The following is a 27,980-nucleotide window of genomic DNA, read 5'->3' as shown; positions in this document are numbered from 1 at the left end:
CCGTGGCGGTGAGAGCGCTGCATGCTAGCCACAAGTCCACCAGGGAACCAGTCATGATCATCCTCCAAAAATAAAAATAACATAGTGCAGAATTAAAAAGTGGCTGGCTTCACAGCCAGAAGGTAAAGGCCCTTAAAAATTTTAAGATCAGGGGTACTCCAACATTTGTTTGCAGGCAGTGACCACTTTAACCATAAAATAAATCCTGCAGACTCCCTCAGTACACTTTGAATAATATAATCCAACTCTAAAAATATTCTGTTCATTATTTAAATGAATTCAATAATACTTTGGCTATCGAGCATTATATTGCTGAATTCTAATGACAGAACACATTAAGTCCAAGTTTACATTTTTTCTAGTCCTGTTTATTGTTAGGTTATTGAGGTTGTATTAAATCCATTCACTTTTATTGACTGGTCAAATAGGCTAAAGCTATAAGTACATAATAATAAATATTGAGTACTAAACTTTAAAATAAACTTTGACAATATTGGATTGTGATTTCCACTACTGTAACGCCTGGCAATGCTTAAAAGACCCGTCAGTGTCCCCAAACCCTCTTTGAGTTATAAACAGGGCAGATATGAAAACTATTTATACATTAAAATCCTTTAGGACCAGTCACCATTTCCATACCTCAGAGATTCCTCACTCTCATCCTGCCTTATTTTGAACCAAGAACCATTAATATATTCATGATTTAAATTATTTCAACTTTAATTTGCATTATGTAATTAAAATGGATACCCTTTAGCTCCCTTTTAAAATGAGAAAAATAAATATCATGTTTATTTACAAGAAATGAGGCATAAAAAAGCCTTCTGCTCAAGATGTTAGTGAGAAATATGAGCTGAATCAGTGCTGAACCAATTGAGAAGCTGCACAGTGTGTGTACATAAAAAATAATAAAAAAAAAACTTTCAAATTCCAAACATTTAGAATTTAAAAGAAGCAAACCCACAAAGCAAGGGAGTAGAATTTCTATAGACGTGATAGCAGTGCTTAGGTAAAATTAGCCTGGTGAATCTGGAAGCATCTTCATTATGTGGTTTGAGTGTTAATGCACATATTTGACTAATCACCTCTCACCATCTGGAAGTGTAGAACACTCAGCTTAGGCTTCTGAGAAATACCCCATCACATCTCAAAGTATCTAGCAGAGGAGGTGTCACCTTTGATCTTGTTCCCTTTTTTTGGCTAGTTGCAAAAAGGCTTTAGAAATCAATAAAAGCCATTTCTGTCTCTGTCTTGCTCAGAAGATCATGATAATGGGGTTAGTAATAGAAACACTGCTCTAAACAAGATAAATATTCCTTAATGAAGTAGCCTTATTACCACAAAAAAAAAGGCTGTCTGTCACACAAAGGCAAGAACATAGGAGTAAAACATAAGATGAACTTGGCAGAAGTAACATTTCAATATTCATGGCTCAAGGAGTAGAGTCAATAAAGTTAGCTGTGAAAAATCTTTACAGTCTAACATAAAAAATAAACAGAGTATACCACTTGGAGCCATAAAGAAAGGAACAGACATGTCCATATTTTGAACAGCTGTGTAAAAAAGGGAAAATGTCCTTTAGTTTTGTTGCCTTCAGATGATAAGTGTTTAATATCCTCACCAGTAATGAATACTAAAAAAGGCTTTAACAGGCAAATCCAGTTAAAAAGGTGCAAAAGAAACCATGTCTTGGCAGAAACTTGTGTTAGCCCTCACACTCCTGGTTGATATCTTTTGTCTGCTAGACCCACACACATACACAGATTAGCCATAACATTGAAACCACCTGCCTAATATTGTGTAGACCTCCCTTGTGCCACCAAAACAGCTCTGACCCTCCACAACACCTCTGAAGGTGTACTGCGGTATCTGGCACCAAGACGCTAGCAGCAGATCTTTTACGTCCTGTAAGTTGCGAGGTGGGGCCTCTATGGATAAGACTTGTTTGTCCAGCACATCCCACATCCCACAGAAGGCCAAGTCAACACCCTGAACACTTTGTGATGTTCCTCAAACCATTCCTGTACAATTTTTGCAGTGTGGCAGGGCGCATTATCCTGCTGAAAGAGGCCACAGCCATTAGGGAAAACTGTGCCGTTGCCACAAGGGGTGTACTTTGTCTGCAACAATGTTTAGGTAGGTTGTACATGTCAAAGTAACATCCACATGAATACCAGGACCCAAGTTTTCACAGCAGAACATTGCCCAGAGCATCACACTTCCTCCACCGGCTTGCCTTCTACCCATAGTGCATCCTGGTGCCATTTCTTCCCCAGGTAAGTGACGCACATACACACACGGCTGTCCACATGATGTAACAGAAAATGTGATTCATCAGACCAGGCCACCTTCTTCGATTGCTCCATGGTCCAGTTCTGATGCTCACATACCTATTGTAGGTGCTTTTGGTGGTGAACAGGGGTCAGCATGGGCACTCTGACCAGTCTGCAGCTACGCAGCCCCATACGCAGCCATGTGTGACTCACTGTGTATTCTTTTTCAGCAACTATTTCAGCAATTTGTGCTACAGACGATCCTATTGTAGGATCAAACCAGACGGGCTAGCCTTCGCTCCCCATGCGCATCAGTGAGCCTTGAGTGCCCATGACCCTATTGCCGGTTCACCACTTGTCCTACCTTGGACCACTTTTTGCAGTTACTAACCACTGTATATCGGGAACACCCCACAAGACCTGATGTTTTGCAGATGCTCTGACCCAGTTGTCTTGCAATCACAATTTGTTTCAGAGTCTTTCAGATCCTTACCATATGCTTGCCCATTTTTCCTGCTCCAAACAGATCAACTTTGAGAACTGACTGTTCACTTACTGCGTAATATACCCCACCCTTTGACAGATTATCTAACAAGATAATCAATGTTATTCACCTCACCTGACAGTGGTTTTAATGTTATGGCTGATCATTGTATATCTGTTATAATGCAAGTGATAACAGGAAATAACTTGTCTTGTAGACATTTCGCAACATTAAATGTAACAAATTTTTTCGTTAAATTATATTAAATGTAATAAATGATTAAAAAGTATAATGTGCCATTTGTTAATAAATAAAAAAAGTATCAGAAGGGTTTTTGCATTAAAATGAAGCCTAGAAAACCACAAAGCACTATAATTAGTGCAAACACTGCACTTTTGGGCTACAATATATCCTATAACTATTGTTCTATTTGTGATTTATGAAACATTTGGACTGCTTAAGAGTCAGTTGTACTCTTCTGACAGGAATCATTTTATGAAACAAATATCTGTTACAGTTCCTCTTTATGGGCTCTTACATTCTTATTGATATAGCACTGTTGTGTATCACAGTTCAGCTTGCAATAATAAAGAAGAAAACAAAGTAAGTTTTAAAGGTTCTGAAGATTACTCGTTCTCTTATTTACGAACATTATGTACTTAAAAATAATCCAGAGTGCAAATGAACCCCTCCTCACAATTAACAGCCGGAACACAGAAAAACAAAAGTGAGGTCACCAAAGGCTTTTTTTTTTTTTAAATACAATGTTCACAAAGAAGGAACGAAAGCAAGCTTGGCAACACATTTTTACAAACTTCAAGGGGAGAGCAACCTGCAGAGACAGCATGAGACAGACCCAATCAAGTGAGTTATATCACCAGCTCAGAAAATAGAACTATTTGGTCATTTTTGAGCTGTGAGTAACATATTATGCCATAGCAATGCTGAATTCTTGAATCTGATTGATCAGAAGATGCTGATTAATTTTCGAGAACAGAAGCTCTGACAATAGTGCCGGCTATAAATCAGATTTCACAGGTTTATATAAATGTGTTCGTTTTAATACTTTATCATTTCTATGGCAGATGCACCACATAATGTAAACCTAATAATAAATGGATTAAAAATGAGTTGGTATTTAACAAAGATTGTATAATCATAGATATAGTGATGCTTTCAGTAAGACATTTAAATAATATTTACGAGTTAAGAGTTAATAGTCTCAGGTATCAGCATGTTGTAGAGGGCTTTGCAAAGGGAGCAAAGAAATCCTGGAGAGGGCTGTAATGTAAATAATAAAAGGAATTAATGTGTCTTGCAGATGTTTCACAACATTAAATGTAACTATAAATGATTACAAATATGACAAATACATATACAAATATATTTAAAATTGCAATCATTAACAAATTGTTAAGGTATAAGGGGAGTTAAACAGTTGGAAAGTACAGTTAATGGTGGTGATTGTAACTACTTGTAGTGCCAGGTCAGATCACACCACCTGATCCTTGGTTATTCGTTATTTTCCTATAACAGCACACTGCATCGTGTTTTTTCCTTACTTAAGCCAAACTTGTCAGTCAGATGTATTAAAATAAGAATGGGTGTTTCTATATACTGTTCAATGGGGAGCCAATGTACAAACTAAATGATGCAGCATTCGGAGATTTTAAATCACCATGATCATTCTATTAAGTACACCCAGTATTTCCCTTTCATTGATTCTCATTATCTACCACAGAAGCAATCAAATGACAGAATATGACTATAAATTTAATAATGGTACGTTGGAAGTCGATCATACATGTGGTATTTTGTTCATTTAATTTAATTCAATTCTAAACTACTGAATTATTTATTTACTCTTTATTTAGGTTGGTGTGTATGTCACTGCATTAAGATGAAACACATTTAAAAGGTAGCCTCAGTTATAGAAGATAGCAGTGGAAAGTACTAACAAAGTCTTTGTTTGTTATGGATTAAAAAGTCATGGGACGGGAATAATGGCCACCTGATGACAAAAGAGCTCTGATAATGAATGGTTTAAGGAGGTGAAAGAGTCTAGAGGGAACAAAAGTAGGAAACCCTGTGTTCCATAATTGTACATAAAGTACTTGATTTGAAGGACATTTAGAGAATAAGAGTCATATATATATATATATGGCGGCGTTCACAATGTGCCTATATTTCCTATAACTGCACTGGGACATTTCACTGCGTGCATCACTCCACTCATTTGCGTTTACCACATAAAATTCCACTCCCTAGTTTGAAACAGTTACTACAGTAGCTACTACAGTATCATCAGCGGCCATAGCAAACAATATTTTCAGAAATATAACTTTTGGCTTTATATATGAAAGCTTGTCAGCTGAAGATGAAAAGGAAGAAGGGATGCCAATTTTACCAGAAGCACTTTTAAGGGGAATGTACAAATCAATGTGAGCTAGCTTGCCAACTAGCCGACATGCTATAAAATGAGTGTGGCTTCTCTGGGATCTATTTCCGCTAGTAGAGCACAAATAAACTAGAAAATTTGGCTATATCATGTCCAAAACATCACTCACTCGATATTTATTTCTTGTCTATAGAACAGTTGTATAAAAGCAATATAGTATCTAAGAATGCGGTTATACTGAATATAATCAATAATAATAAGCTGCAGCGAATCACAGCTGTGCCGTTATTCAGTATAACTACACTCTTGCTGGTGTGATATTGCTTAAATATATCATATACTAAACAGTTTTCCAATGTGTCTCGGCATTATACTTAAGGTATAATTACGTCTGCATGCGAAACATTTCAGTTTTATTCTTCTAAGAGTTTCTTTAAGCTTTAAGCTATACTTATGAGATATTAAGCACAAGTAAAGACTATTAACATATTGCTTCCTCTCAATAACTTGCATGTGATATCATTTACACAATTCTTCTCTGTAAATCACCTGAAACATGCCACTAACAGCACATGCATTTTGATCGCAATGGAGGGAGGGAGGAAGGAATGAATGAAGGAAGGATGGACGGAAGGAATGAAGGAAGGAAATACTTTTCGTCTGTGATGTGATGGCTTAGAGCATTGGAGAACATAGCACCCTAATGAAAGTCTTAGGTGGCACTGATTATTTATTGTTCACGTTTATGTTACAGGTTATGGATCAAACCTTGTAACATTAGTAATTCATTTCAACCCTTTGTTCAAGCCCTGTAAAATAATTAAATCAGATGTAGACTCTTTCCTGTGTTGAAATCAGTTAACTGTTAACTGAAATCAGAAAGATTCCTGATACTATTAATAAAACTTCATATAATAATAATAGATAACAATCACAAATCCAATACAGATATACTGTAGCTGTTTTGTACTAGTGGCATTTTAAGCATCACACTGAGAGGAAAAGAAAGCTCACATGTGTGTACACACATACGCACACACACTCAAGCAGTGTGCTGATGTGTGCATCCGTGACAGGTTGTAGTTCACTGAGGCAAAATATCCATATGCCAATCGATAGGGCTGAAGCTTTTGGAACCTAATTTGACCCTGTAGCTATACTCTTGGGGTGATGCTGAGCCAGTCGTGCCTCACCGAAGCAGATCTTGGGCACTGTTCCAGCTCACAGGCCCCCGTTAAAGAGCTCACAAATACACTCCAGGTGAGTGGCTTTGTTCTGTGTGTCACCCTGAGGCCATATAAAATACAAGTAGTAAGGAGTGGACTCTACACTCTGAGGGGAAAAATGCAGGGCTCAAGCCCCCTCTGGGGGGCAATCTGTGTATGCCTGGTATGCTTTATCTAAGGAACAAAACGCACTTTCAAAAAGAAATAACTTCACAGAAAGGTTCAGCATATCAACAATTACACATGATTTTTAAACAGTTTGTCTGAAGTGTACCTGTGTAAATTGTTACTATAGAAACAATAACATATTAGAACAAGCACACTGATGTTACAGAACGTTAATTAACATCTTCTGACCATTCAGAATTTAGCCATTAAACAGCACTGTAGTGGGAGTAAGGAATAAAACACAATTGTCCATGATGTTATAGGAAAATAATCAGAGGTCTTCAGTGTGTTTAACATCTCTTTGCAGGAAATCGCTTAACATCTGGGACTTTTGCACATGTGAACCAGTACTTGACTGGAATTTTCTTCTATAAGGGTCTTAGTATAGTATAGCATACCTGGCTAACTGTGGCAAAGCCGTGCTTAATAAAAGAGGACTGTGAACCAGTGGCATCCTCCACTTTATTTATTTGTTGTCCAGATGCAGGCTGCTGGATGAAGCAGAAAAAAAAAAAAAAAAACTGCCTTTGCACTTTCCCCCATAGGCAACTTTCCAGGACTCCAGCTAGCATGGTGAAAGGAGCTTATAGTCCTTGTCTTGCTTGCAGGTGGGTCAGTGGATCATCTAAGTGGCTTTTGGCTAGAATTCACACACTAAACAGATCCTATTCTTCCAGTCTTGCTAGTAGAAGGGACTAAATCACTAGGACGTCCACTCATATATTTTAGATACAACCATCATCATCATAACCATCACAAACAAATTGACACACGAACGGAAACATGCTTAGCTAAAAAGACAACTTGATAAACTTGATAAAACAATAACACTAGACAGTTAAAAAGTTTAGAATAATAATATATAATAATAACAAACAGAAAATAATAGATATATAATAGATAAATAGAATGCTAGGCTAGCAGGAAAAAACAAAAACAAACAAAAAAACACCCACATGCACCATTGCTACATTATACCTGTCACGCAAGGGTAACAGTCACAGAAAGCCTTTGGGAAACTAAAGACATACAGCATAGATCCAGAAGCAGTCCCACTGCTCTAAATCAGTTCCTGCTATGCTGAGGTACTCTTGATTTGGATTTATCTGAATAGCAAATAAGCCAGGCAGATGAGCTCCTTATGAAAATGAGAATGTTATTATCCTGGTGGCAAACTTTTTCAGTGCAGAAAATTTGAACTAAATTCTAAAATAATAGATAAATAAAGGCATAAAAAGGGACACGTGGACATACAAGTCTCCAACTGCTAACCAGGAGCATGAGTTTTACAAAAAAAAAAAACCTCACCATCAAAATGTCAAGTATGAAAATCCCTTAAATTTACGGATGGCTTTGATCGTTTTTATTTCAATAGCATGAACTTAATTATTAAAAAAATAAAAAAAACAACAAAAAAAAACTGGATATCCTATTTTTATTACAAAATAGAATAAGAAAATAAGGTAGCAATAATCAGATTAATCAAGGGTTTAAACTGATGCTTGGTTTCTAGATTTCTTAAACTGTTACTGGAAGTGTAGGAAAAGTAAATATAACAGTCAAGATTTCTGAACAAGCTTCAAGCAGAAGACTTGTAGTATCAAATCAGAGAGCCAAGCTCAGTCCTTAAATACTTCACACTTTCTAAATCAGTGTGCTACAAGAACTAAGACTACACTCTTGACAGTTGCATCTGGCAACATTGCTTACACAGCTCCATATAACTCACATGGTGCTAATTAACACCTGTTTTGGGAGGCAGAGAAAATCACATACAAAACTGGTTTCTGCTAATTGCCTAAACTTTAGTACACTGGAGACGCCACCCATAGCTTGTGACCATAGATTTTAGTGGGGCGGGACAGCATTAATAATTTGAGAGGATATCACACTTGATTTATGCTATAGATTACTATTTAGTGAATTCATTATAATCCCATAATAGGCACTTGAGGGTTAACAACAAATAGTCATCCAGCAGCTCATTTTGCACGGTTTTAAACATACCTTTGTTCAAATGTGTTTGATACAGTAGGTGTGTCGAGGTGCAGAAATAAAGACCTAACACACTATATGTATAGCCAAAAGTATATGGGAACCTGACCGTCACACCTATAAGTGGAACATCACCAAACTGTTCCCACAAAGTTGGAAGCACACAATTGTATAGAATGTCTTTGCCTGCTGTAGCATTAAGATTTCCTTTAACTGGAACTAAGAGGTCCAAACAAGTTTTAGCATGACAAATGCCCCTGTGCACAAAGCGAACTCCATTAAGACATGGAGCGGAAGAACTCAAGTGGCCTGCACAGAGCCCTGATCTCAACCCCACTGAACACGTCTGGCATGAATTGGAATGCCAACTGCACCCCAGGCCTCCTCACTCAACATCAGTGATTGACCTCATTAATGCTGTTGTGGCTGAATGGACAAATCCCCACAGCCACATTCAAAAATCTAGTGGAAAGCCTCCTCAGAAGAGTAGAGGTTATTATAACAGCAAAGGAGGACTAATGAATGGGATGGAATGGGATGTACAGCAAGGACAAATGGGTGTGATGGTCAGGTGTCCACAAATGTTTAAGCTGGTAATTAATATTCTAACAGAATTTAAAGTGTATGGAGTTGTGAATGAGGATTTTATGAACATTAACATTTGTTGAGCGGCTGCCCCGTACCTGCCCTTATGGACAATATGCCACTGGGAGAAGTGTACTTTGTGTATTGCTGCCCGGTGTTTGAATTACATGTTTAGCCTATTATGGCAGTTTCAAACATAATACATAATTTAGAGAATGTAGGTGCAAATGGCTTAGTACAGCTGGCCCATGGAGTGTGAGCCAAAGTGCTTCATTCTACTGCATGGAGGAAAAGTACACTGTGCCCCACATGGTTGAGTTATCTCTGAGAAGCCTGCAGTCATTGGTGTATTTTTTTCCTTTAGGCTCTGCAGCAATGCAGTTGTCTTGATTAATTGGAATACTTAATTTGTCATTAAGCTTGATCAATTCAATTAATCTATCAAGCCTGTAGTCATTCTGTAATGTCACTGATAATCAATTATTCACCATGGTAACCAGAGTAGAAATGACATTTAGAGTATCTACATCTCTGCTTCACACTCTTACATTTTCATGCCTGTGAAAGAATTTCCATAAGCTGTGCTGCTACAATATTACGCTACTTGTTATCATTTATTTAGAATATAGACATGTTGATGGAGCAAATGGGGAGGTAGAGTTAAACTCAGCAAATGTATTTGCATTGTAAAATCACAAGTCAGCTCTTAAAGTTTTTGAGTTAGAGTCTTTGTTGAAGACTAATCAATAAGTCTCAGTTTAGCCAAAAGACAGTTTAGCTGGGAAGATGAAATAGTGCAAAAACTTTTTTATTTATGCAACACAATAATCTAGCAGCAGGCAACAATATAAATGCCACATTAGATTGCATTAGATTGTCAAATGAAAGCGAACACTGATCATTAAAGTTGCAAAAGAAGAGAATATCCATGTCACTGTAAGCGTTTATGCCGCTATGGTAATTGATTTTATTTTTGCTGGTTGTGTTTGGTTAGGTATTTCACTTGGGCTCTGCAACTTTGGCAGGCACACGAAAACAATAAAATACAATATGCTAAACAGGGCAAAGTTTACAGTTAGACCTAGACAGAGTTTTTTTTTTTGTTTTGTTTTGTTTTTTTTTTCTATTATGCAGTTCTAATCATAACATGATTACTCCAGACATCTGTGCAAGCTTAAATAGCAATGCCTGTGTTTTCAGGTTGAGAAGCTTCTCCTGGGACTATCACAGCAAGTGCAATTTGTTGGGGTTTGTGACTAATAGCACTTGCTAGCAGTCTGGTTAAAAGTGATCAGTTATTTTAATGAGCACTGACTGAGGAGCCTAACAAAGCCTCTCTGCCATTGTAGATAAAGGATTTACCAGCCCTTTGATGGAAAGAATTAAACAGCAAACGCCTTACCTGTCCAGTTTAGTACTCTCTTAAACACTCAGTATGATTCCCCTGGGAGGTGTCTGATCAGAACAGCATAGAAGTCATAAAAGTATTTCTAGAGGACAGTGTTAAGAGCTTTTTGCTGTTGTTTATTCCACTTGAACTTTAATTGTATGCAAAAATCATTCTTTGTGACTACTGAACAACAATTCACACCATACATTTTACTTCAAGTGGTATTTCTTCACATTAAACAGCAACTCCTGAAGCTTTTTCCTGTTGTCAAGCCCCTGTGTTTAAACACCTTTTACCTCCCAGGCTGCTGAACATCTTGACATAACTAGGGGTGTCTTTCATAGAAAGACACTCCAGGTTATTTATTTACTTTTTTGTGAAATAAAGATAGAAATGTATATTTTGGTCATTTTCACAGGGAATATTCTGTTTATTGTCCCCCCCCCCCGCAACAAAACTTGACACCTTTGGCTGTTCTGAATAACACAACTTGTGTTTTCTCTCTCGCATTTTTGTTTTCGCATGACCTGTCATGTTTTAATGTGAGCTGATGGTACACTGTAGTAGTAGTAGTAGTAGTAGTAGTAGAATTAAAAGCTTATTGAAATATTATAACCAACACCTCTTAAGTATACTATTATAAACACGCCTTTTAGATGATGCAGGAAAAGAGGCTTTGTGCACAATACGCTAATCTTTCTATCAAGCTTATAAATTTTATAAGCTACGGCACACTTTTCCATGTTATGTGTTTGTTTACGTTGCCGCATGTGTTTTTGTTTTGGTTCATGTCTTGTCTCCTCCCCTGTATTATCATTGGTTGTCTCACTCATGTTTCCTGATTACTCATAGCTGTTTTCAGTTCTCCCCTTAATTAGTTTGTATATTTAAACTCTTGTGTGTCTTTGCTCCATGTGAAGTATTGTGCAGTGTTTAACCGCCGGTCCGTACCGCCGAGCCTTTCTGTTTCATGTTTGATGTTCTGTGTACCTGACTTTCACTAGCCTCCTGATTCTTGTGTTTTGCTTTAGCCCATTGTACTCTGTTTGCCTGATCTCTGCCTGCTACTCTAATAAACGCCTAAAGTGCATTTGCTAACTGGCAGTTAGCTCAAATTGTGTTATTATAGCATGCCTATATATTGTAGAAATATTGTAGATATACTAGTATGCTGGGGAACAGACAGTGGGGGTTTCATAATGTCAGGACAAATTTGGAACAACTGGGTCATGGTTTGACATGCTTTCTGTCATTAAACCTGGCAGTCACACTGTGGCTCCAGGAGAGTTAATGGGCTGCCAGTCACACTGAAAGAAAAGAATAGGCAGAGACAGTATTACCTGTAGCCACTGAGACTGATCACTATGTCCAGCTGTCCAGGCATTGACCTTTCCCTGCTTGTCCAGACGGGCTTTGCTGGGCTCCCAGGTAAACATGTCCATGTTGAGGGTTCGGAAAGTGCTGGATGCTGTGATCTGGTAGTCCTGTATATGGCCAGACTTCATGCCCAGAGGCTCTGAGCAACCTGCAGTATTAAAAAGCTTATTAGCTAGAGGTTATAATAATTTGACAGACAGATTTGAAAATAGATGCACACTGGGGTGGAGATTTAACAAAACAACACAGTGCTAAGCAATGCAATTTATATGGTATATGGTTGCAGTGGGTTGAACAGTAAATATACCTGTAGTGCCAAACAGATGTCAAGTTAAAGTAAGTTAGAATTAATAAGCTTTCAAATTTGTAACAAAGTTGTAACAGTACTAGAACTGCTTACCTTGCCCTAGACCCTAACGTCAACTATTCAAACTTTTCAAATTCACTCCATTTATTTATTTATTTATTTATTTATTTATTTCTGCAGTGCATTTAAAAATAGACATTGCAACAGTGCAACTTTGCACAAATCTGGATGTAGATTTAGAGCACTAATGAGCAAGCCAGAGGTGACAATGGCAAAGAAAACCACCCTGAAACAACAGGAAGAGGAAACCGGAGTGAAAAAGAACCCATCCTCTTCTGGATGACATCAGATAGTAGGACTATAAATCATTACAGTATACAGGTCTTGAAAAGTGTGTTGAAAAGATGTTCAGTATGAGCATATTATGAGTACAGCAGCAGCTCTTAGGTACAAACCTACAGTATCCAGCTGAGACTATCCACTGAAGACTAACCTGTAAGTTCACAGCCCAGGAGCTCCATGCGCAGAGTGCAGTGTCTCCTGCAGACTTGCGGGTAGATCCTCACATACTGAGCCTCGATAGGGGGAGTGAACGAGTTGGCCGAGGGAGTGTTGTTATCGATGTTGCCCCGGAATATCTGCACATGAACAGCGAGCCAGAGATGTCAGTGTTAACATTAAAGATGATTCTTTCTGTGTTGTTGTTGTTATTACTCATTAGGCCTATTGTATTAGTTATAATACAGACTAATAAAATATGGTAAATGGACTGCACTTATATAGCACTTTTTTTAACCTTAGCGGTTCTACAAAGCACTTTACACTGGTTCTCATTCACCCATTCACACTCACACACTAATGGTAGCAGAGCTGCCATGCCATTGGGAGCAGCTTGGGGTTCAATGTCTTGCCCAAGGACACTTCGGCATGTGGAGATATGAGGGCCAGGAATCGAACTGCCAACCCTACGATTAGTGGACAGCAAGTTCTACCACCTGATCCACAGATTGGATTTTTTTTTGCTAAAATAAGTATAATATAAACAAACATGTCATACTAAACCATTGGAACAATACTTCACTGTCATTCAGCCAATACACAACTTCATCTCAGCAAAATGGCACAGACATACAAAAGAACATTCTTGACAAAAGCAGACAATGATGCAGCAAAAATTTCCACCCAAAGTCATTAGAGGAGATCATAAAAAAAAAAGTTAAATAAAACAAGAATGGGAATTGAGGCTGGGTAATAGAAAATGAAGGGAGGGGCTCCGTCAAAAATGATGGAGCATTGCGCATCCTTGGTGGCCCTAGTGGCTCTCCTTTATCCTGAAACAGTATAAAAAATCCAATCTGAAGAGCTGTTAAAGTGTGTGGAGTGTGAGGCACGCTGAGCCGGCGGCTAATTAAAAACACATCTCACCATATCCTCATCCGTGCCCTTGACTTTGTACGTCCTCCATGTCTTTCCGTCGTCGCTGGAGGCCACTTTGTACGATTTGACGTACTCAGGGCTCCCAATCCGCTTGGCCCCTTGGGTTATCAGGCCTGTGACCCGCATCCTTCTCTGCAGGTTTATCTACAGACATACAGAGAGAGAGAAAGAGGGAGAGATATGAAAAACAGAGAGGTAATCAGTGGTGCCCTTCGCAAGGAGGCTAGAGGGAAGAATGGAGTGAGCTCAGGGGAAAAGAAGGCCTCTAACTTGTTTGCATGCACAACCTGCCCCACACTGTCCCAACACAATGACACTGTATCTGTATTTATTGAGCCAAATATTCATATCTGTGTTTGCATTAGGATTTAGACCCTTGTTGTATGTATACACCATGGTCTGTCCGAATATTCGATTCCAATTGGCTGGAAGGTGTGTGTTAAAACTGTACATACTTCAGGTAGTTCCGGTCAGTTTAATCCCTGTTCTAAATTAACGTGCTGCCAATAAACAACTGTAACCATAGTAACATACAGTAATCTCACAGCTTCATTATTAGTAGAGACACGGCACAGATGCAGGTAAATCACACGCATAATCTCTCTCTCTCCCTCTCTTTCTCACTTTCTCTCTCTCTCTTTAATAACTATTTGCTATAATTCATTTAAATACATGTAAATTTATCGCACCACTTTATCTCTGTGTATGATTTAGAGTGGGCAGAATTCTAGAACAACCTGCATGAAGTAACTAATGAAAATTGATGTTGTTTTTATCCTTTCAGTCAAACTTTGCGCTGCAAACATCAATGACAGCTTTAACTTGTCATTTCTGGTAAGTGACCATGGTACAAGAGGGAAAAGCCATGATTAGGTGTGCCTTACACGATTTTAATGCACTCTGTGGAGATTCTAAGCTTGTGTAATGCACACCTAATTAAATATGAACCATAGCACAAAGCCCACGGAGAAACTGTGTGTGTGTGTTTGTGTGTGTGTGTGCGCACATATGACATAGTCTCAGTCCAAACTGAATCAACACATACACCGTTGTCCGATCCTATCAGAGGCACACAGCAAAAGAGTAAGTAATGGGGCTTTGATAACAGCTCCCACATTGCTTGATGTCATGTCTCATAGAGAGCACCTAGAGACCCCAGACTGTATCGAGGCAGTTAGTCTACCTCTAAACAGCAAGTGAGAGCAGTCAGCCACAGCTGGCGATGTTCTGCCTAAGGTGACACTGTCTTTGAGATGTCTGGGGCTTATCTCAGGGCGTAGAAGGGATGAGGGAGGAGAGACGAAGATGATGTCTGGCCCTTCTATGAAACGAGGACAAAGTGATAGTTATGATTCATGCTGTAAAATGATTTGTTACTGCTGGGTGGGGGGATGTGAGAGTAAGTGTGCGAGAATGCTACAGTCAGCTGCTCCAGATGACAGCTAATTCACTATCTTATGGCACATGAGCACTGGCTCTGGGGATTTTCATGGTCCACACAAATCACCGGCTAGATGCACTCTTTCTTTTACTCAGAGATGAATCAAAGATTGTAAACCACATGGATACGTGATGTGAAACATGCAGACTAATACATAACAGAGTATATTCCCATGTGGTAGAAAAGAAATTATTTAGTCATTCTGTTAACTTATGGGGCTTTTAAAAAAAATCTAATTACAGGTACACTGAGTAGGTCTAACATATTTAGTAGTAAATCACATGATACTGGATTGCTACTGACTATGTGAGCTGCTATAACTGAAATAGAAATAATCTCCAAAACAGGCTTTGCAGAATATTTTCCTAGCTCAAGGACTGCGCCGCTAAACATTTCATACATAATACCATTGAAAAATATTTTTTTCCTCATGTTTCAGCAGGACATATTATCAGACTAATACATTTCTTGCTCTTACTTTCTTGATGCAGCCAAGAGTAAAATAATCTGAAAAAATCTGATGATCTTGATGATCTGATGCTGTTACACTGTTAGTATGGCAGTCTTCTGGGAGATAAAACTGATCTGATTTCACTGCACTCTTATCCATCTACATTTCCTTTGTCATTGCCTGTTTAGAACCAAAACAACAGTGGCCAATTATTTGGCCGTGACTAAAAAGCCATAGCATTTATAATTGGAGTGATGTATCAAGCCCATAATGACCACAGATGCTAGAGTCCGTTCACCTACTCATACATCTTGCTCCCACACACAGAGCATCGGAAACATCTGGTGCCATGATATTTGTCAGTTTTGCGGAAATTGTTTGGGGCACAGATGACTGACACGGAGTAGCTGTGTGTCCCAGAAGCCGTCCATCACACTGACAACGATTCGCGTGAGAGTCATTTAGCAGTCATGATCTCAATTCTCCAGCCAGTGGACAAAATTGGAAAAGGGCATAAAATTGTACATGATCTGGCTACACTCACACCTTCAGTAACTTGTGCATAAATGACTGCACAGATGAGTGAAATGATATGGTGGATGCACCACATAAACAGATTTAAAAAGAAAAAAAAAAACTCTCATTGTTGAAATAGTCAAATTTTATCCTTTTGGAAAGAGTGTCCAGTTTAGCAGTCAGAGATAAAGCCATAAATTTCTGACATAGGAGAGTCTTGGGATGTAGTGATAGTGATTTGCAGTTTTTGTTAACATAACAAGCTGCATTTTTGTTATATTAGTTTCAAGAGAGACATAAAAAGAGAGGCTGGTGAGGAAACACTGTTTATAGCTGCTATAACATAAGTGATAACATGAAGTACCTTGTTTCACAGATGTTCCACATCATTAAACGTAAATATAAACTGACCAAATGAGTCGCACTTTCATCCATCCATTTTCTGTACCGCTTATCCTTCACAGGGTCACGGTGGAGTCTGGAGGCTATCCCAGGGGACTCAGGGCACAAGCCAGGGAACACCTTGGATGGGGTGCAAACCCACAATTGCACACACACTCACACAATTTGGAAATGCCAGTCAGCCTACACCACATGTCTTTGGACTGGGGGAGGAAATCAGAGTACCTGGAGAAAACCCCTGAAGCATGGGGAGAACATGCAAGCTCCGCACACACAGGGTGGAGATGGGAATCGAACCCCCAAGTCCGGAGGTGCAAGGCAAACGTGCTAAACTCTAAGCCACCATGCCCCCGATTCACCCTTAAATAATTGAAAATTGTTCACCTTCACACCACTACAGTGTTGATTATTTTCCTGTAAGCGCACACCCTGAAGTGTTTTATTCCTTACATGATTGCTAACAATGTTGGCATTTTACTTTTCTTGTATCTAGAGTGGACTCATTATGAATCTACCTGTCCCTTTAAACGCTGTGCAGTGTGAGCGTATTCTGCTTCGTAAATATGTTCAAGGCTGATGTTGGGATAATTCATTTTGCTAGCATGGATTGGTAGACTGCTGCAAGATGCATAATTAAGTTGAGTAATTGCCATATCACAAGCCTGGCCCACACTGGGTAAATTGGGTGGGATTAATCAGAATGACACAGACATGCCACAAATCAGAGCTCCTGTTGGTAAATTAGGAGGAAGTAATCAGATTGTGTTACATGGTTTATTGGACAATACAATAAACAAACCTAATGAATCTAATTAATAACTCCACATATCCTACCCTTATTAAGGGTGTACATTAAGCTTGTGTGGAAGAAACCAATTATAATTATCATGTTGCTTAATTATTGTACCTTTTACATATCCCCATACATCTTCTGTGTTTATGCATGCCTACAGCAAATCAGCAAAATTTAAAAAAATCTAATCTATCAAATTTGTGAATATATCACAAATTTCCCTCTGTGTGTAGAGGATTCAATCATCTAAATGCCCAAAGGCAGCACCCTTTCAATCATAACTTTCCTGATGTCAGAGATATAATCTGGAAATTGTCCACTTCAAGGCAAAAGAAATTTCCCCTGAGTGCCACAAAACAATCACATGTAGACATTCTAGATGTAGACAGCACACACAAATCACACACACACACACACATACACACACACACACACACCCTCCCTATCTAATCACAAACACAGTTAAACACACACGCAAAAATCATAAGCACTATTTATGTTGTTATTTGCAGCTCTAGAAATTGGTTTGATTTATTTCGCTGTTGAGCATTACATCACCTGAGGCAGTGTTGAGTCAGAGAGGAAAAAGTAAAAGAGAAAATAAATTAAATACAGCAATCTAAGAGTATTTTCCACATTTAGTATTGGATTTAGTATGTTTGAATCAAACCCTGATGTCTTTTTCACCTTGCTCTGGTTCATTTAGGAAGGTGCGAGCGTGGCAATCACACTCAGGAGATCCTCTGAGTGCTTCGACTGCATTGAGATAGCAATTCAACCTTAAATTGACCCAACTGCAGAAAGTGAATCAAACATGCCATGCATTATGGGAAGCAGGATGCTAAACAAACTCGCAAGGTGCAAACTGAGCCAAAATAATTTGCAAAAATGCGATGAGTTCTGATTAAGCAGACAGACAAACAAAAACAGAAAATAAATGCTGGATGTGATACACAAAGTGCTTTTGTCATGTAAACAAGGTTGGAAATGGATGCAAGTGCAGTAAAAAGCTTTAATGAAAGAGACAGGCAGACAATTCCAAACGATAGACAAAAATGTGGTCAAAAACAGGCGTGGGTCAGGTGATCCCCAAACAAGGCAAGACAGAGTTCAAAAACAAGAAACTATGGACAGACTCAGAAAACAGAGAAACAAGGGCAATGAAAGGCTGGTATGGCTCTGGCGGCAAACTACAGAAACAATACTTCGTGATGTGACAATGAGACACCAGGGGTGTAAATACACAAACTAATCAAAGGGCATAACACAGAACAGCTGAGACATTAGGAACAACCAATTACATAACAGGGGCAGAGACAGGACAGAAACCAAAACAAACACACGTGTCAAAAGTAAACACAGTTTGACAACCCGGAAGTGTGCACTGTCTTCAGGCAGTTCATGAGTGCTGAATGCTCTGGCAGTCAGCGTGAGGGGAATTCCATGACAGCATTAAACTAGTTGGGAGTCCAAAGGTCTGAGAGCACTAGTGAAAATGCTTCTATTCTGCATTATTTTCTAATTTCAATACAGCAAATTTCATTACAAATTATATTATTCATAGCAACCTGAGTGAAAATCAGAATCTGAAATATTTACATGAATTTCAGAGTTTCTTAGTATTTGGTACGTCCCCTTTTTGCTTTAATGACTGTGCAGTATAGCTGGCTTGTGATCCATTTTAGATCAAATCCATCAGATTGTCATCTGAACACATGCATCAATAGAAGAGATTAGGCATGAGGAAAATCTGACCTTTTGTACAAAGCAGTTAACATGGTCAATATCACAAATTTGCTTACATTTAAATCGGGACCTAGAAATAGTACAGAATCGTGAATATTAAATATTCAAGATATTGAACATTTACATCCTTTGTTTTAAATATTCTAAAATTCTGTTTATTTCCTATTTTAAATGAAAAAAAAAGTGGTCTCAGACTTTTTCGACCCCAATGTATCTTAAAAATTACTCTAAAAAATGATCTACTTTTTTTTAAAGTTCTGTGCTATCTTTGATGTTTATGATTTATACATAGCAGAAGTTTGTTTACGTTTTTCCATCACAGTGTTTCTGACGAATAAATATGAGTACATCAGCCTGACTCACCCCTCAGGTAATTTTTGTGAGTATATTTTGGTCTTTTGTTCTGTTTCAAATGGATTAATAAGTGTGAAAGTGCCTTAAAAAATCCAGGCAGAGATGCAGACACACAAAACAAGTGGCTTATACTGAAACCCATAGTGTGCACAGGATTTTCCTATTACTGTCATACTGCAATTACCAGAGCATATTGCTCTAAGTCTACCCACCCACCCACTCTCCCACAATTCACATGGTGCACTGTTCCAAAGCACTGAACCCTCTCCCATATGACATCATTAAAGCCAGACAAACATCAAGTACTTATTGTTTCGTTCATTACTTCTTCTCTCCCCTCTTTCTCCCACAAGCCTGACCGTGACACTTTGAACAACCTCTAGCTGTGTGCATAGTCCATAAAAATCAAAACAAGAAGTTCTTCTAAGGTTTGTGTTAAGATTACCAGGCCTTTTAAAAAGTCTTCAACTAGAAAAAAAAAAGTCTTAAACTAGACTAGGTTTTTAAAGCTGCACTAATTTAGTGGTCAAATGGCAGTCTCTTGTGAGAACAGCCAGACTGTGTGTCATAATACGTTTTCGGCATCTGAGTAGTGCACTCTTAAAATTTGCTACCTGTTTCAGAATCACTTAAGAATCATTAGTGTTTAGAGAAATGTTGTAGTAGTGGACAACCTCCCTCTTCACTAAAAATGAAAATCAAAATTTTATAAATGCATTTTCTTAATCCCTTAAATTCCTGGCTTATTATGCAGCCATTTGTCTTAAAGCATATTACTCACTAACTACTATAAATTCAGTAAGTACATGGAAACTAAAAGGAAGAGAGTGTAACTACTATGAAAATCTGGGAATTCAAGGAGTTCATGGGAAACTACATTAAAATCAGAATGCTGTCCAGGACTCTAACTGGAAAAGAAAAAAAAAAAAAAAGCAAGATAAGCAGTATGGAAAATGGATGGATAAGGACATACGGAATGAGAAAACAACATAAGATTCAAGTAAAAATAAATCAAGCTTTTATGAGAGCAGAACTTGGTAGCTCTGTACTTTAATGCCAATTCCCTTTTAGTCATAAGGTCAAACTGTCTCATGCAGTGCCATGTAGATAAAGTATTATACCGAGAATCTCATTCAATCAAGGATATTCCGTAAATGTGCATTTTACAAGGATGTGTTTAAGGAATGAATCGGAGTTTTACAGGGTGCCACTCATTGTGGAAATGAAAGTAAATGGAGTGAGACTTCTCTCCACTGTGATTGTCTAGCGTATCAATCAAATGTTCTCTACTGTTTCATAGAATACCAAATGGTCTAGAGGAGAAACTGTGGCACAGCATTGATATGCATTGATATATTGCATTGTCAGTTCCACAACATCACTATCGATCAATCTGATACTCATAGATATGCACTGACAACATTGTTTTTAGATGTCTTTGTCAAAAGAAGAACATATTGAAATCATTCTCATGGCTGGATCAGGAAGCTGTCGCAAGGTTGTGATGGACTTTAACAGCAAACATGACAAGCACATCACACATGACACTGTTGAAAACTATTAACAAATTCAAAAAGACTGGAAGTGTTGCAGACCATCCGAGAAGTGGACGTCCACAAACATCCAATGTCGAAGGCACAATCAACATGGTACTGGCAAACATAGTCACCTATGTATGGAGCATTTAAGGACACCCTGTACATATTGGTCTATGTTGCTGCATAAAAGGGCACAAACATATGATCAGTGTCTTGAGCTTCATTTACTGCAAAGGCAAGGGTACTGTATGGACAGTAAGCATTTTTACTGTGAGTTTGAAGTGGTGAGACATCGTCAAGGTGGATCTGAATACATACAGAAGATTGTTCAAAGAGCCAACCCAATTCTGCATGTTTCAAAATCCAGTACATATCGAAATCACAAGGGGAAAAAAGTTCTGGCTTTGGTCATCCTTTAGAGAAGATGAGAGGACAAGAAAATGGGTGCATGTGACTATTGTAACAGCAATTTTAAACTCATCCGAGAGCCACAGAGCCATTATGACTGATTCCAGACCTATTTTAGATTGGATAAAAACAAGTTTAGTGTCCTCCTATGTCTTGAAGGTTATATTAACCCTTAAATGCATAAATATTTCACCAATTATTATTATTACATATTCGGGTCATTAGCAACCCAGAGTATATATCTAACGCAGGTTTATTTCTAAACTGTCCTAATATTTTATTAACAGTTACAAAATAATAAAATACAGCCTATTTTGTTATATTTAGACATTTTATTTGTCAGTAAACAGATGGCAAAAAAATATATAAACCGTGAAAATGAGCACTTTCAGCGCTAAAATAGTGAAAGTATTATATTTCATTCAATCATGTCAGTCACCATAACAAAATTAAAATCATTACAGTATTTAATATTTTCCCAATTAGTCAGTTTATCATATATAATTTTCATGGCTAAAACAATATTATCAAGTAATATTATGATAAATGTGGCACCTTCTGCGCTGTAAATTCAGGATCTGGCTCATATTCGGGATCTGGATCATTCGATACGTTACTCTCGATAGGCTACTATCGTGTTCATAATAATCAAGATCAGTATTTTGTTGATTGACACATTACATCATCAGTGTTTACCAAACATTCCCACCTTGAGGAATAAAAGTGACCTTGCACTTATTGAGCCGTGAGAGATTCAATATTGTTGCGCAGAAAAATATACTTACACTATTACATACCTCGGGTCAGTAGCAACCCTATAAACTTTTTACAATAAATTAATTATAAACAATATTTGACAATTTTATATTTTTTTCTTGTTATATATTGTTGATAATAAATAGATTGAGGAATACTAAGAAGGTGGAGGTCTAATGTGAAAAAATTAACGAGAGGGAGGGTACTAGATGACATCCCGGGTGTATATATGGGTATGACCCAAGGTATGTGGTGAAGGGTTAAATAGCCCTCGATACTGAGACAACAAAATAATTAGCAGCTCCCCCACTGCAACTAGTGTGTCACATCTTTGCTACATCTTATATGAGCGAACAAGATTAGTGTGAAATTGGTCAGAGTTGAATCTGAGTGAACATTGAGCATAGCGCCAAAGAATTAAGGTATCAAATCCAAGTGGTGAATGTTGCCCAAGGTGGTATTGTGGTATTGCCTTGAAGAAACAATGGCTTTGTCAACACAAAGCCTTTCATTCTGATCATCTGTAGTAAACCTAAGTGCTATTCCTCACCAACTCTAAGGCAAAAAAAGTGAGCACTTTAAAGGACAACAATATAATAAGAAAATATTTTACTATTAAATATTAATCCTCCCTAACCTTAACCTAAGTTAAAAGCTTAAAATAAAAGCACATCCTAAACTGTCATTTTTATTCAGTAGTAACACAGCTTTGTCAGTGTCCAGCATCATTTTGTGCATCTGTTACCTGGATCCAGGGCCATCTGTCATTTTCGGCAGCTGTCCAGGCGTTCACCAGTCCCTTTTTGTTGAGGCGAGCGAAGTAGGGGTACCACTTCTGCAGACCAAAGAGAGCACGGTGGGTGGAGGAGGCGGTGATCTGCTGGTTGGAGATGATGCCTCCTTCCATACCGAGTGGGCCAGAGCATTCTGGGCAAGACAAATATAAGATATTTGAGGGCATTCTGTCCCTGAATGTTAATTATGTGAAGGTTAAAGAAAAAAATGTAAGATGTATTTAAGAGAGCACATTATGTTAATACATGGACAAATCAATAGCCCAGGTGCAGACAAACAGATTATGTGTCTAGACAAGTAGGTTTAACAGCAAGAAAAATAAATAAATTTTGTTATTATATCTGCACTATGCACATTGGCTGAGGAGTGATCTGGCTGACTGTAGAATGGTTTTTACTAGCATGCATGGATAACAGATGATCCTTTCAGAATTCTATACATGCAGGTATGTGGAAATGCTGAGGAAAATAAAGTTTTATTTAATTTTATTGCACTTAATAAAGCGCAAAGAATCATACTATGGAAGCCCTAAGAGGTCATGCAGCATCATGGATGAACAAATTTGATTTTACATTGATCAGGGACTCACTCACGCTGAAATAGCTCTATGTCTGTCAGTAATTGACGACTTTAACATACAGTAGTGTCTGACACTTGAGAAGGAGGCTGTCAGGTCTACAACTTTATTGTCGAAGACAACATAGCTTAACTTCCTCCTTTTTTGTGAGGTTCTCCTCTGGGACACCACTCTGTTTTAATGTGGAGATAAAGTCCATCTCTGCAGTGGGTAATTATTAAATTTATGATACTGATGGTGAAGGCACCAGCCTGCATGCAACACCAGTCCAATTCACAAGGCATGATATTTGTGATATCACATTGTGAGAAAACACCTTTTGTTATGTCGAGATCATGAGAAAATTAAGCCAAGCTCACAAGAAAACAACTTTTTGTTATTTGGGGATCACGAAAAGATTAAGTCGTGATCATGAGTAAACAAGAAAGAAAAAAATTATAATGCATGGCCTCTTAGGACTTCCATATCATACAGCTATCCTTTTACTACATGCTGTAAACTTGCAGTCATATTGATAGCCAAGGTACCAGCTAGTGACAAGAGTACCACAGCTCCAAGCCAAAAAGATGGCCAATGACTTGTTGATTTTAGTTGAGGGCATAAACATGATACATTACAAAGTTTGTTTTCCTTAATCTGTATTAATGCACATAATTAGGTAACTAGCTCACCACATATTACTACATTATGTTAGCTACCACAGTTTTTATGTGTGTAAAGGACCTTATCCTGATCTGAAGATACAAACTGGCTGCACATACAGCATTCAGGTGATGTGATGCTAAAGTACAAAAATGACACTCAGTACGTTTACATGAACAACAATAATACAATATTAACCCGATTAAGATGATACTCTGATTAAGAAACTTGCATGTAAACAGCGATTATTGATTACCTTAATCTGACTAAAGTCATACTCGAAGTAAACACAAATCGAATTAAGACGTGTGGAGTATTCCTGTTTTAGCTGCATTATTGAAGTGCATTACAGACATCTTAAACACCTTAATCACACTATTAACGTCGTGTGGGAGTTTTCGCCGCATTTTGCGACGGCACACATCCACACGGCAGTGCTCAACTGTTTGACAGAAAACAAAAGAGCACGGCTGCGTCCGAAACTGCGTACTTACCTCCTATATAGTAGGTGAAATACATGTACGCAGCCCATGGCTCCAAGCAGTCGTCTATTTGCACTTATAGCATGACAAATAATTAACTGCATTTGAAGCTTTTGTAAAGTTAAAAACGAAACACCCAAAACTGTATACAGTACCATAACGAAGACGGGCTGTATGTGGATACGTGAATTTCTGGAGGAACGTCGGATGGCGTGGCGTGGGGATGTAATGTCGTGTGCTGTTGATCAATCTATGTTCCATAACATGTATAACGGGAACATGAAAGGAATTTTCTAAAAACAACTCATGTAAGCACCTTAATCACAATATTGTCTTATTCAGAAATAGGTCAATAATTAGATTATTGCTGTCCATGTAAACATAGTCACAGACATCTTCTCAGGTCCATTGTCATCACTCGTAACCTGTCATTTTCCCGTGCACCTCCTGAGTCACTACCCATGTCTGTCTTGTTTCCCAACACACTTCTCTTGCTTATTTGATTCTCAGTGCCATCTGCCAAGATTTTACTCAGTGACAAGCTATCATCATCATCATCGAGATGGTTTCCTTGCTCTTGTCTTCCAAGGTGATGCTCTTAACCTATCACAAATTTAGCGATTTTGTTGAAGATGAGTGGTTTTGGCATATTGTACAAGCATATCAATGACAGACACTTTGTACCAGCCAACAAATGCACACTCGATCATGAGTGTGATCAGTGGCAGGAGATGGCGGTTTCTTTTAAAAATCTTCCACTGGAAAAATGGCTTTTAGGATATATCTATGTCTCAGAAGAGTTTATTTTTCTTTCATAGGGTTCTTTGACTTTCCTTGTGAAAAACATGGAGTGATTTATAAACTTATTTTAGCTTTTAATGGTTTCTTAAGGTCATTAACATGTATTAGGGATGCTGGTTTAAAGATTCCAGTCCTTATCTGCACCAGGAACTATCAGTACCCTGGTCGAGTACCATTACATAACAGTGTCCAGGTAAGTGGGAGTTCTTTCCTGGAGGCTGTGGGGTGGTGAATAATTTCCTGTGCTATGAAAGTGTCATAATAACATCTGCTACAAAGCAGATCAACCTTTTACCCCCTAATTGGTTTTATATGGATGCAGCCAACCAAATGGGATTTTCCAGATTTCCACTGTAATTGAGAGAAAAAAAAACATTATTCTGTACAGTCTGATACAAAAATCATTCTAGGTGTCTGGTATGTTCTACACTGCATGCTATTATTCATTTATTGATTTATCTTCAGTAACCACTTTATCCTTGACATGTCTGACATGAGAATAAACCCTCGACGTGACACCACACCATCACAGGGCACCATGCACACATACACACATACTTTCAAACTGTGGGCAATTTAGAGTAACTAGTCCAACTACTTGCGTATTTTTGGGAGATTGGAGAAAACCAGGGAACCCAGAGGAAACCTTGTGGAGAACATACACAGACACTCAACACAGACAGTAACCTGAGCTCAGGATCCAACCATGGACCCTGAAGCAGTAAGGTGGCCCTGGCATGCTTTCATTCCCAATAAACTGTAGTGCATTGTAGATTTATTCATGGATTTGTTTTCAAGTATATAAAAGGTGGTATTTTGGAGAATTTTTTTTTTTTTTTTAATTGTACAGTAAATGGTTTTAACTATAGAATTCCCTTTATTTTATCATTTCTGTTGCTTACACATTCTATAATCTACATTTTTAGGTCTATTACTTGTCCTTTAGTGTCCACCTGAGCTTTGTTTGGATCTACATATTTGCACCTGTGATTCATGGTTTCATTCTCATTAAGATTCATAAAATCAATCTAACCCTACAGGTTCTGGTTGTGCAGAAGACTTTGTTTTTATTAGAGCTATGATGTTACATGGTGTGGTGGTTCTCTGACAGATTTATTAGCTCTTGGTGTCAGTGCGGTATGCAGAAGATGAATGGCATGGATTCCCCAAGCCTTGTTGCTAATGCTTTTCCCCGCCTTTTCTAGTGCACTATTTTTCCATGCTGTTTAGTACCATGGTGTGCAATCTGGGACCCAGTTGTAGTGTTTTCAAAATGGTGGTTTCTAACTTCAGTGGCAAGTGACGATTCTAGAAAAAGTGTGTCTGACCAATTAATGCTGCTCTTTGCCATTTCTAGGTATACAAATATTGTTCTATTTGGCAGGCTTGACTTAAAGACTAACCAAATTCAACATGGGTATAGTTACAGTAATGGCCATTCATCAACAAAAGTGATAACTTGCTTGTTATTACATGTTATAACTCACTCAAATAAATTTTTGTTATTAGATTTTGATTATATGTCCTACATTTAGGTTCGATCCAAAGACAAGCATACAGAACCAAGAAGCTGTAAAGTTCTATAACTTTGCACTTTCTTTGTTCTGTATTATGTTATTCTTCTTTGCTATGTTTACTGTCTCAGATAGCTGGCTCCTTTACTATAAATTATTTAATACTTGAAAAAATTGGATACTGTCTATAAAGCTTTATAAGGCCTATAATTTTCTGTCTGTGTGTTAAGGGAAAAGGGTTCCTCAATGCTAACTTTCTAAAAGCTGGAACATTTTTTGATTTCTGAAAAGGAAACCCACAGTTGTAGGGTTCCACGTGACACATGATTTCCTCAACCAAAGACTGAGCTAAATGGAACCTTTTTAGTGCTCCTTGTACTATCTCCAGACTGTTTAATGTTCCCTTGTTTACAATTCAGTAAGTTCCTTCAATTAGAATTCAATTACAATTTAAATGATCACCCCCTGAATCAATACTACAAAGTGTAGCCTTCTATCCTCTTTTCAGCTTGTTAGACAATGTGCTTTGGGGTGTATATACTTGGCATCAGTACCTGAGTGGCTCTTGTTCTTGTCCACAAGGAGAATGAGCTGGGCAATAGTGCATCTAAAAAACCTTGTTTGTGTCTTTTCTGCAACCTTCAATGTCCATCTCATGAAATCACTTAAGACTTAATTTCGTTAGGAGCATTTTTGTTCACTGGAGCAGTAATGGCGCCAGTGATACTTCCCGGCATCATGTCTTTTAGCAGCTGTGTCAAAAATGTCATTGAGACACAGAGGTTTTGGCAGTGCATGTAAGTGTAAAAAAGAGACAGTACTAAGAAAGAGCTGTTCTGTTTTGCAAAATTATTCATAGGATGACACAGAACGCCTCTCAAAACCTCTCCTGTACTACAGGGTGTACCACAAGTCTCCATACACAGGAAAAATGAACACTTTTTAGCCAAATGTCATACAAAATGTAGTTATTATATTTAGATTTAAATGTAGACTTTGACATAAGAAGAACACATCTAAATCATTCTCATGGATGGATCGGGAAGCCTTTCGCAAGGTTGCGATGGACTTTAACAGGAAACATGGCAAGCATATCACACATGACACTGTTGCCAAATTGGGTG

The 27,980-nt window shown here is 38.1% G+C and overlaps 1 protein-coding gene across 3 annotated transcripts in view; it reads right to left on the bottom strand.

Moving 5' to 3' along the window:
- Positions 1-27,980, bottom strand: part of edil3a (EGF-like repeats and discoidin I-like domains 3a) — a 194,137-nt gene that overhangs the window by 29,458 nt on the left and 136,699 nt on the right. For all 3 annotated transcript variants that reach the window (XM_053610232.1, XM_053610233.1, XM_053610234.1), the window contains 4 exons: positions 22,791-22,972; positions 13,629-13,784; positions 12,697-12,841; positions 11,860-12,044 (listed from right to left, as the gene is read on the bottom strand). In XM_053610232.1, the coding sequence (XP_053466207.1) occupies positions 11,860-12,044; positions 12,697-12,841; positions 13,629-13,784; positions 22,791-22,972 (668 nt within the window). The remainder of the gene's footprint in view (positions 1-11,859; positions 12,045-12,696; positions 12,842-13,628; positions 13,785-22,790; positions 22,973-27,980) is intronic.

The sequence above is a fragment of the Ictalurus furcatus genome, chromosome 22 (assembly GCF_023375685.1).
Source record: "Ictalurus furcatus strain D&B chromosome 22, Billie_1.0, whole genome shotgun sequence".
Classification (NCBI taxonomy): domain Eukaryota; kingdom Metazoa; phylum Chordata; class Actinopteri; order Siluriformes; family Ictaluridae; genus Ictalurus; species Ictalurus furcatus.
Note: the sequence above shows the minus strand (reverse complement) of the source record. Positions and strands in the feature narration are given on the sequence as shown.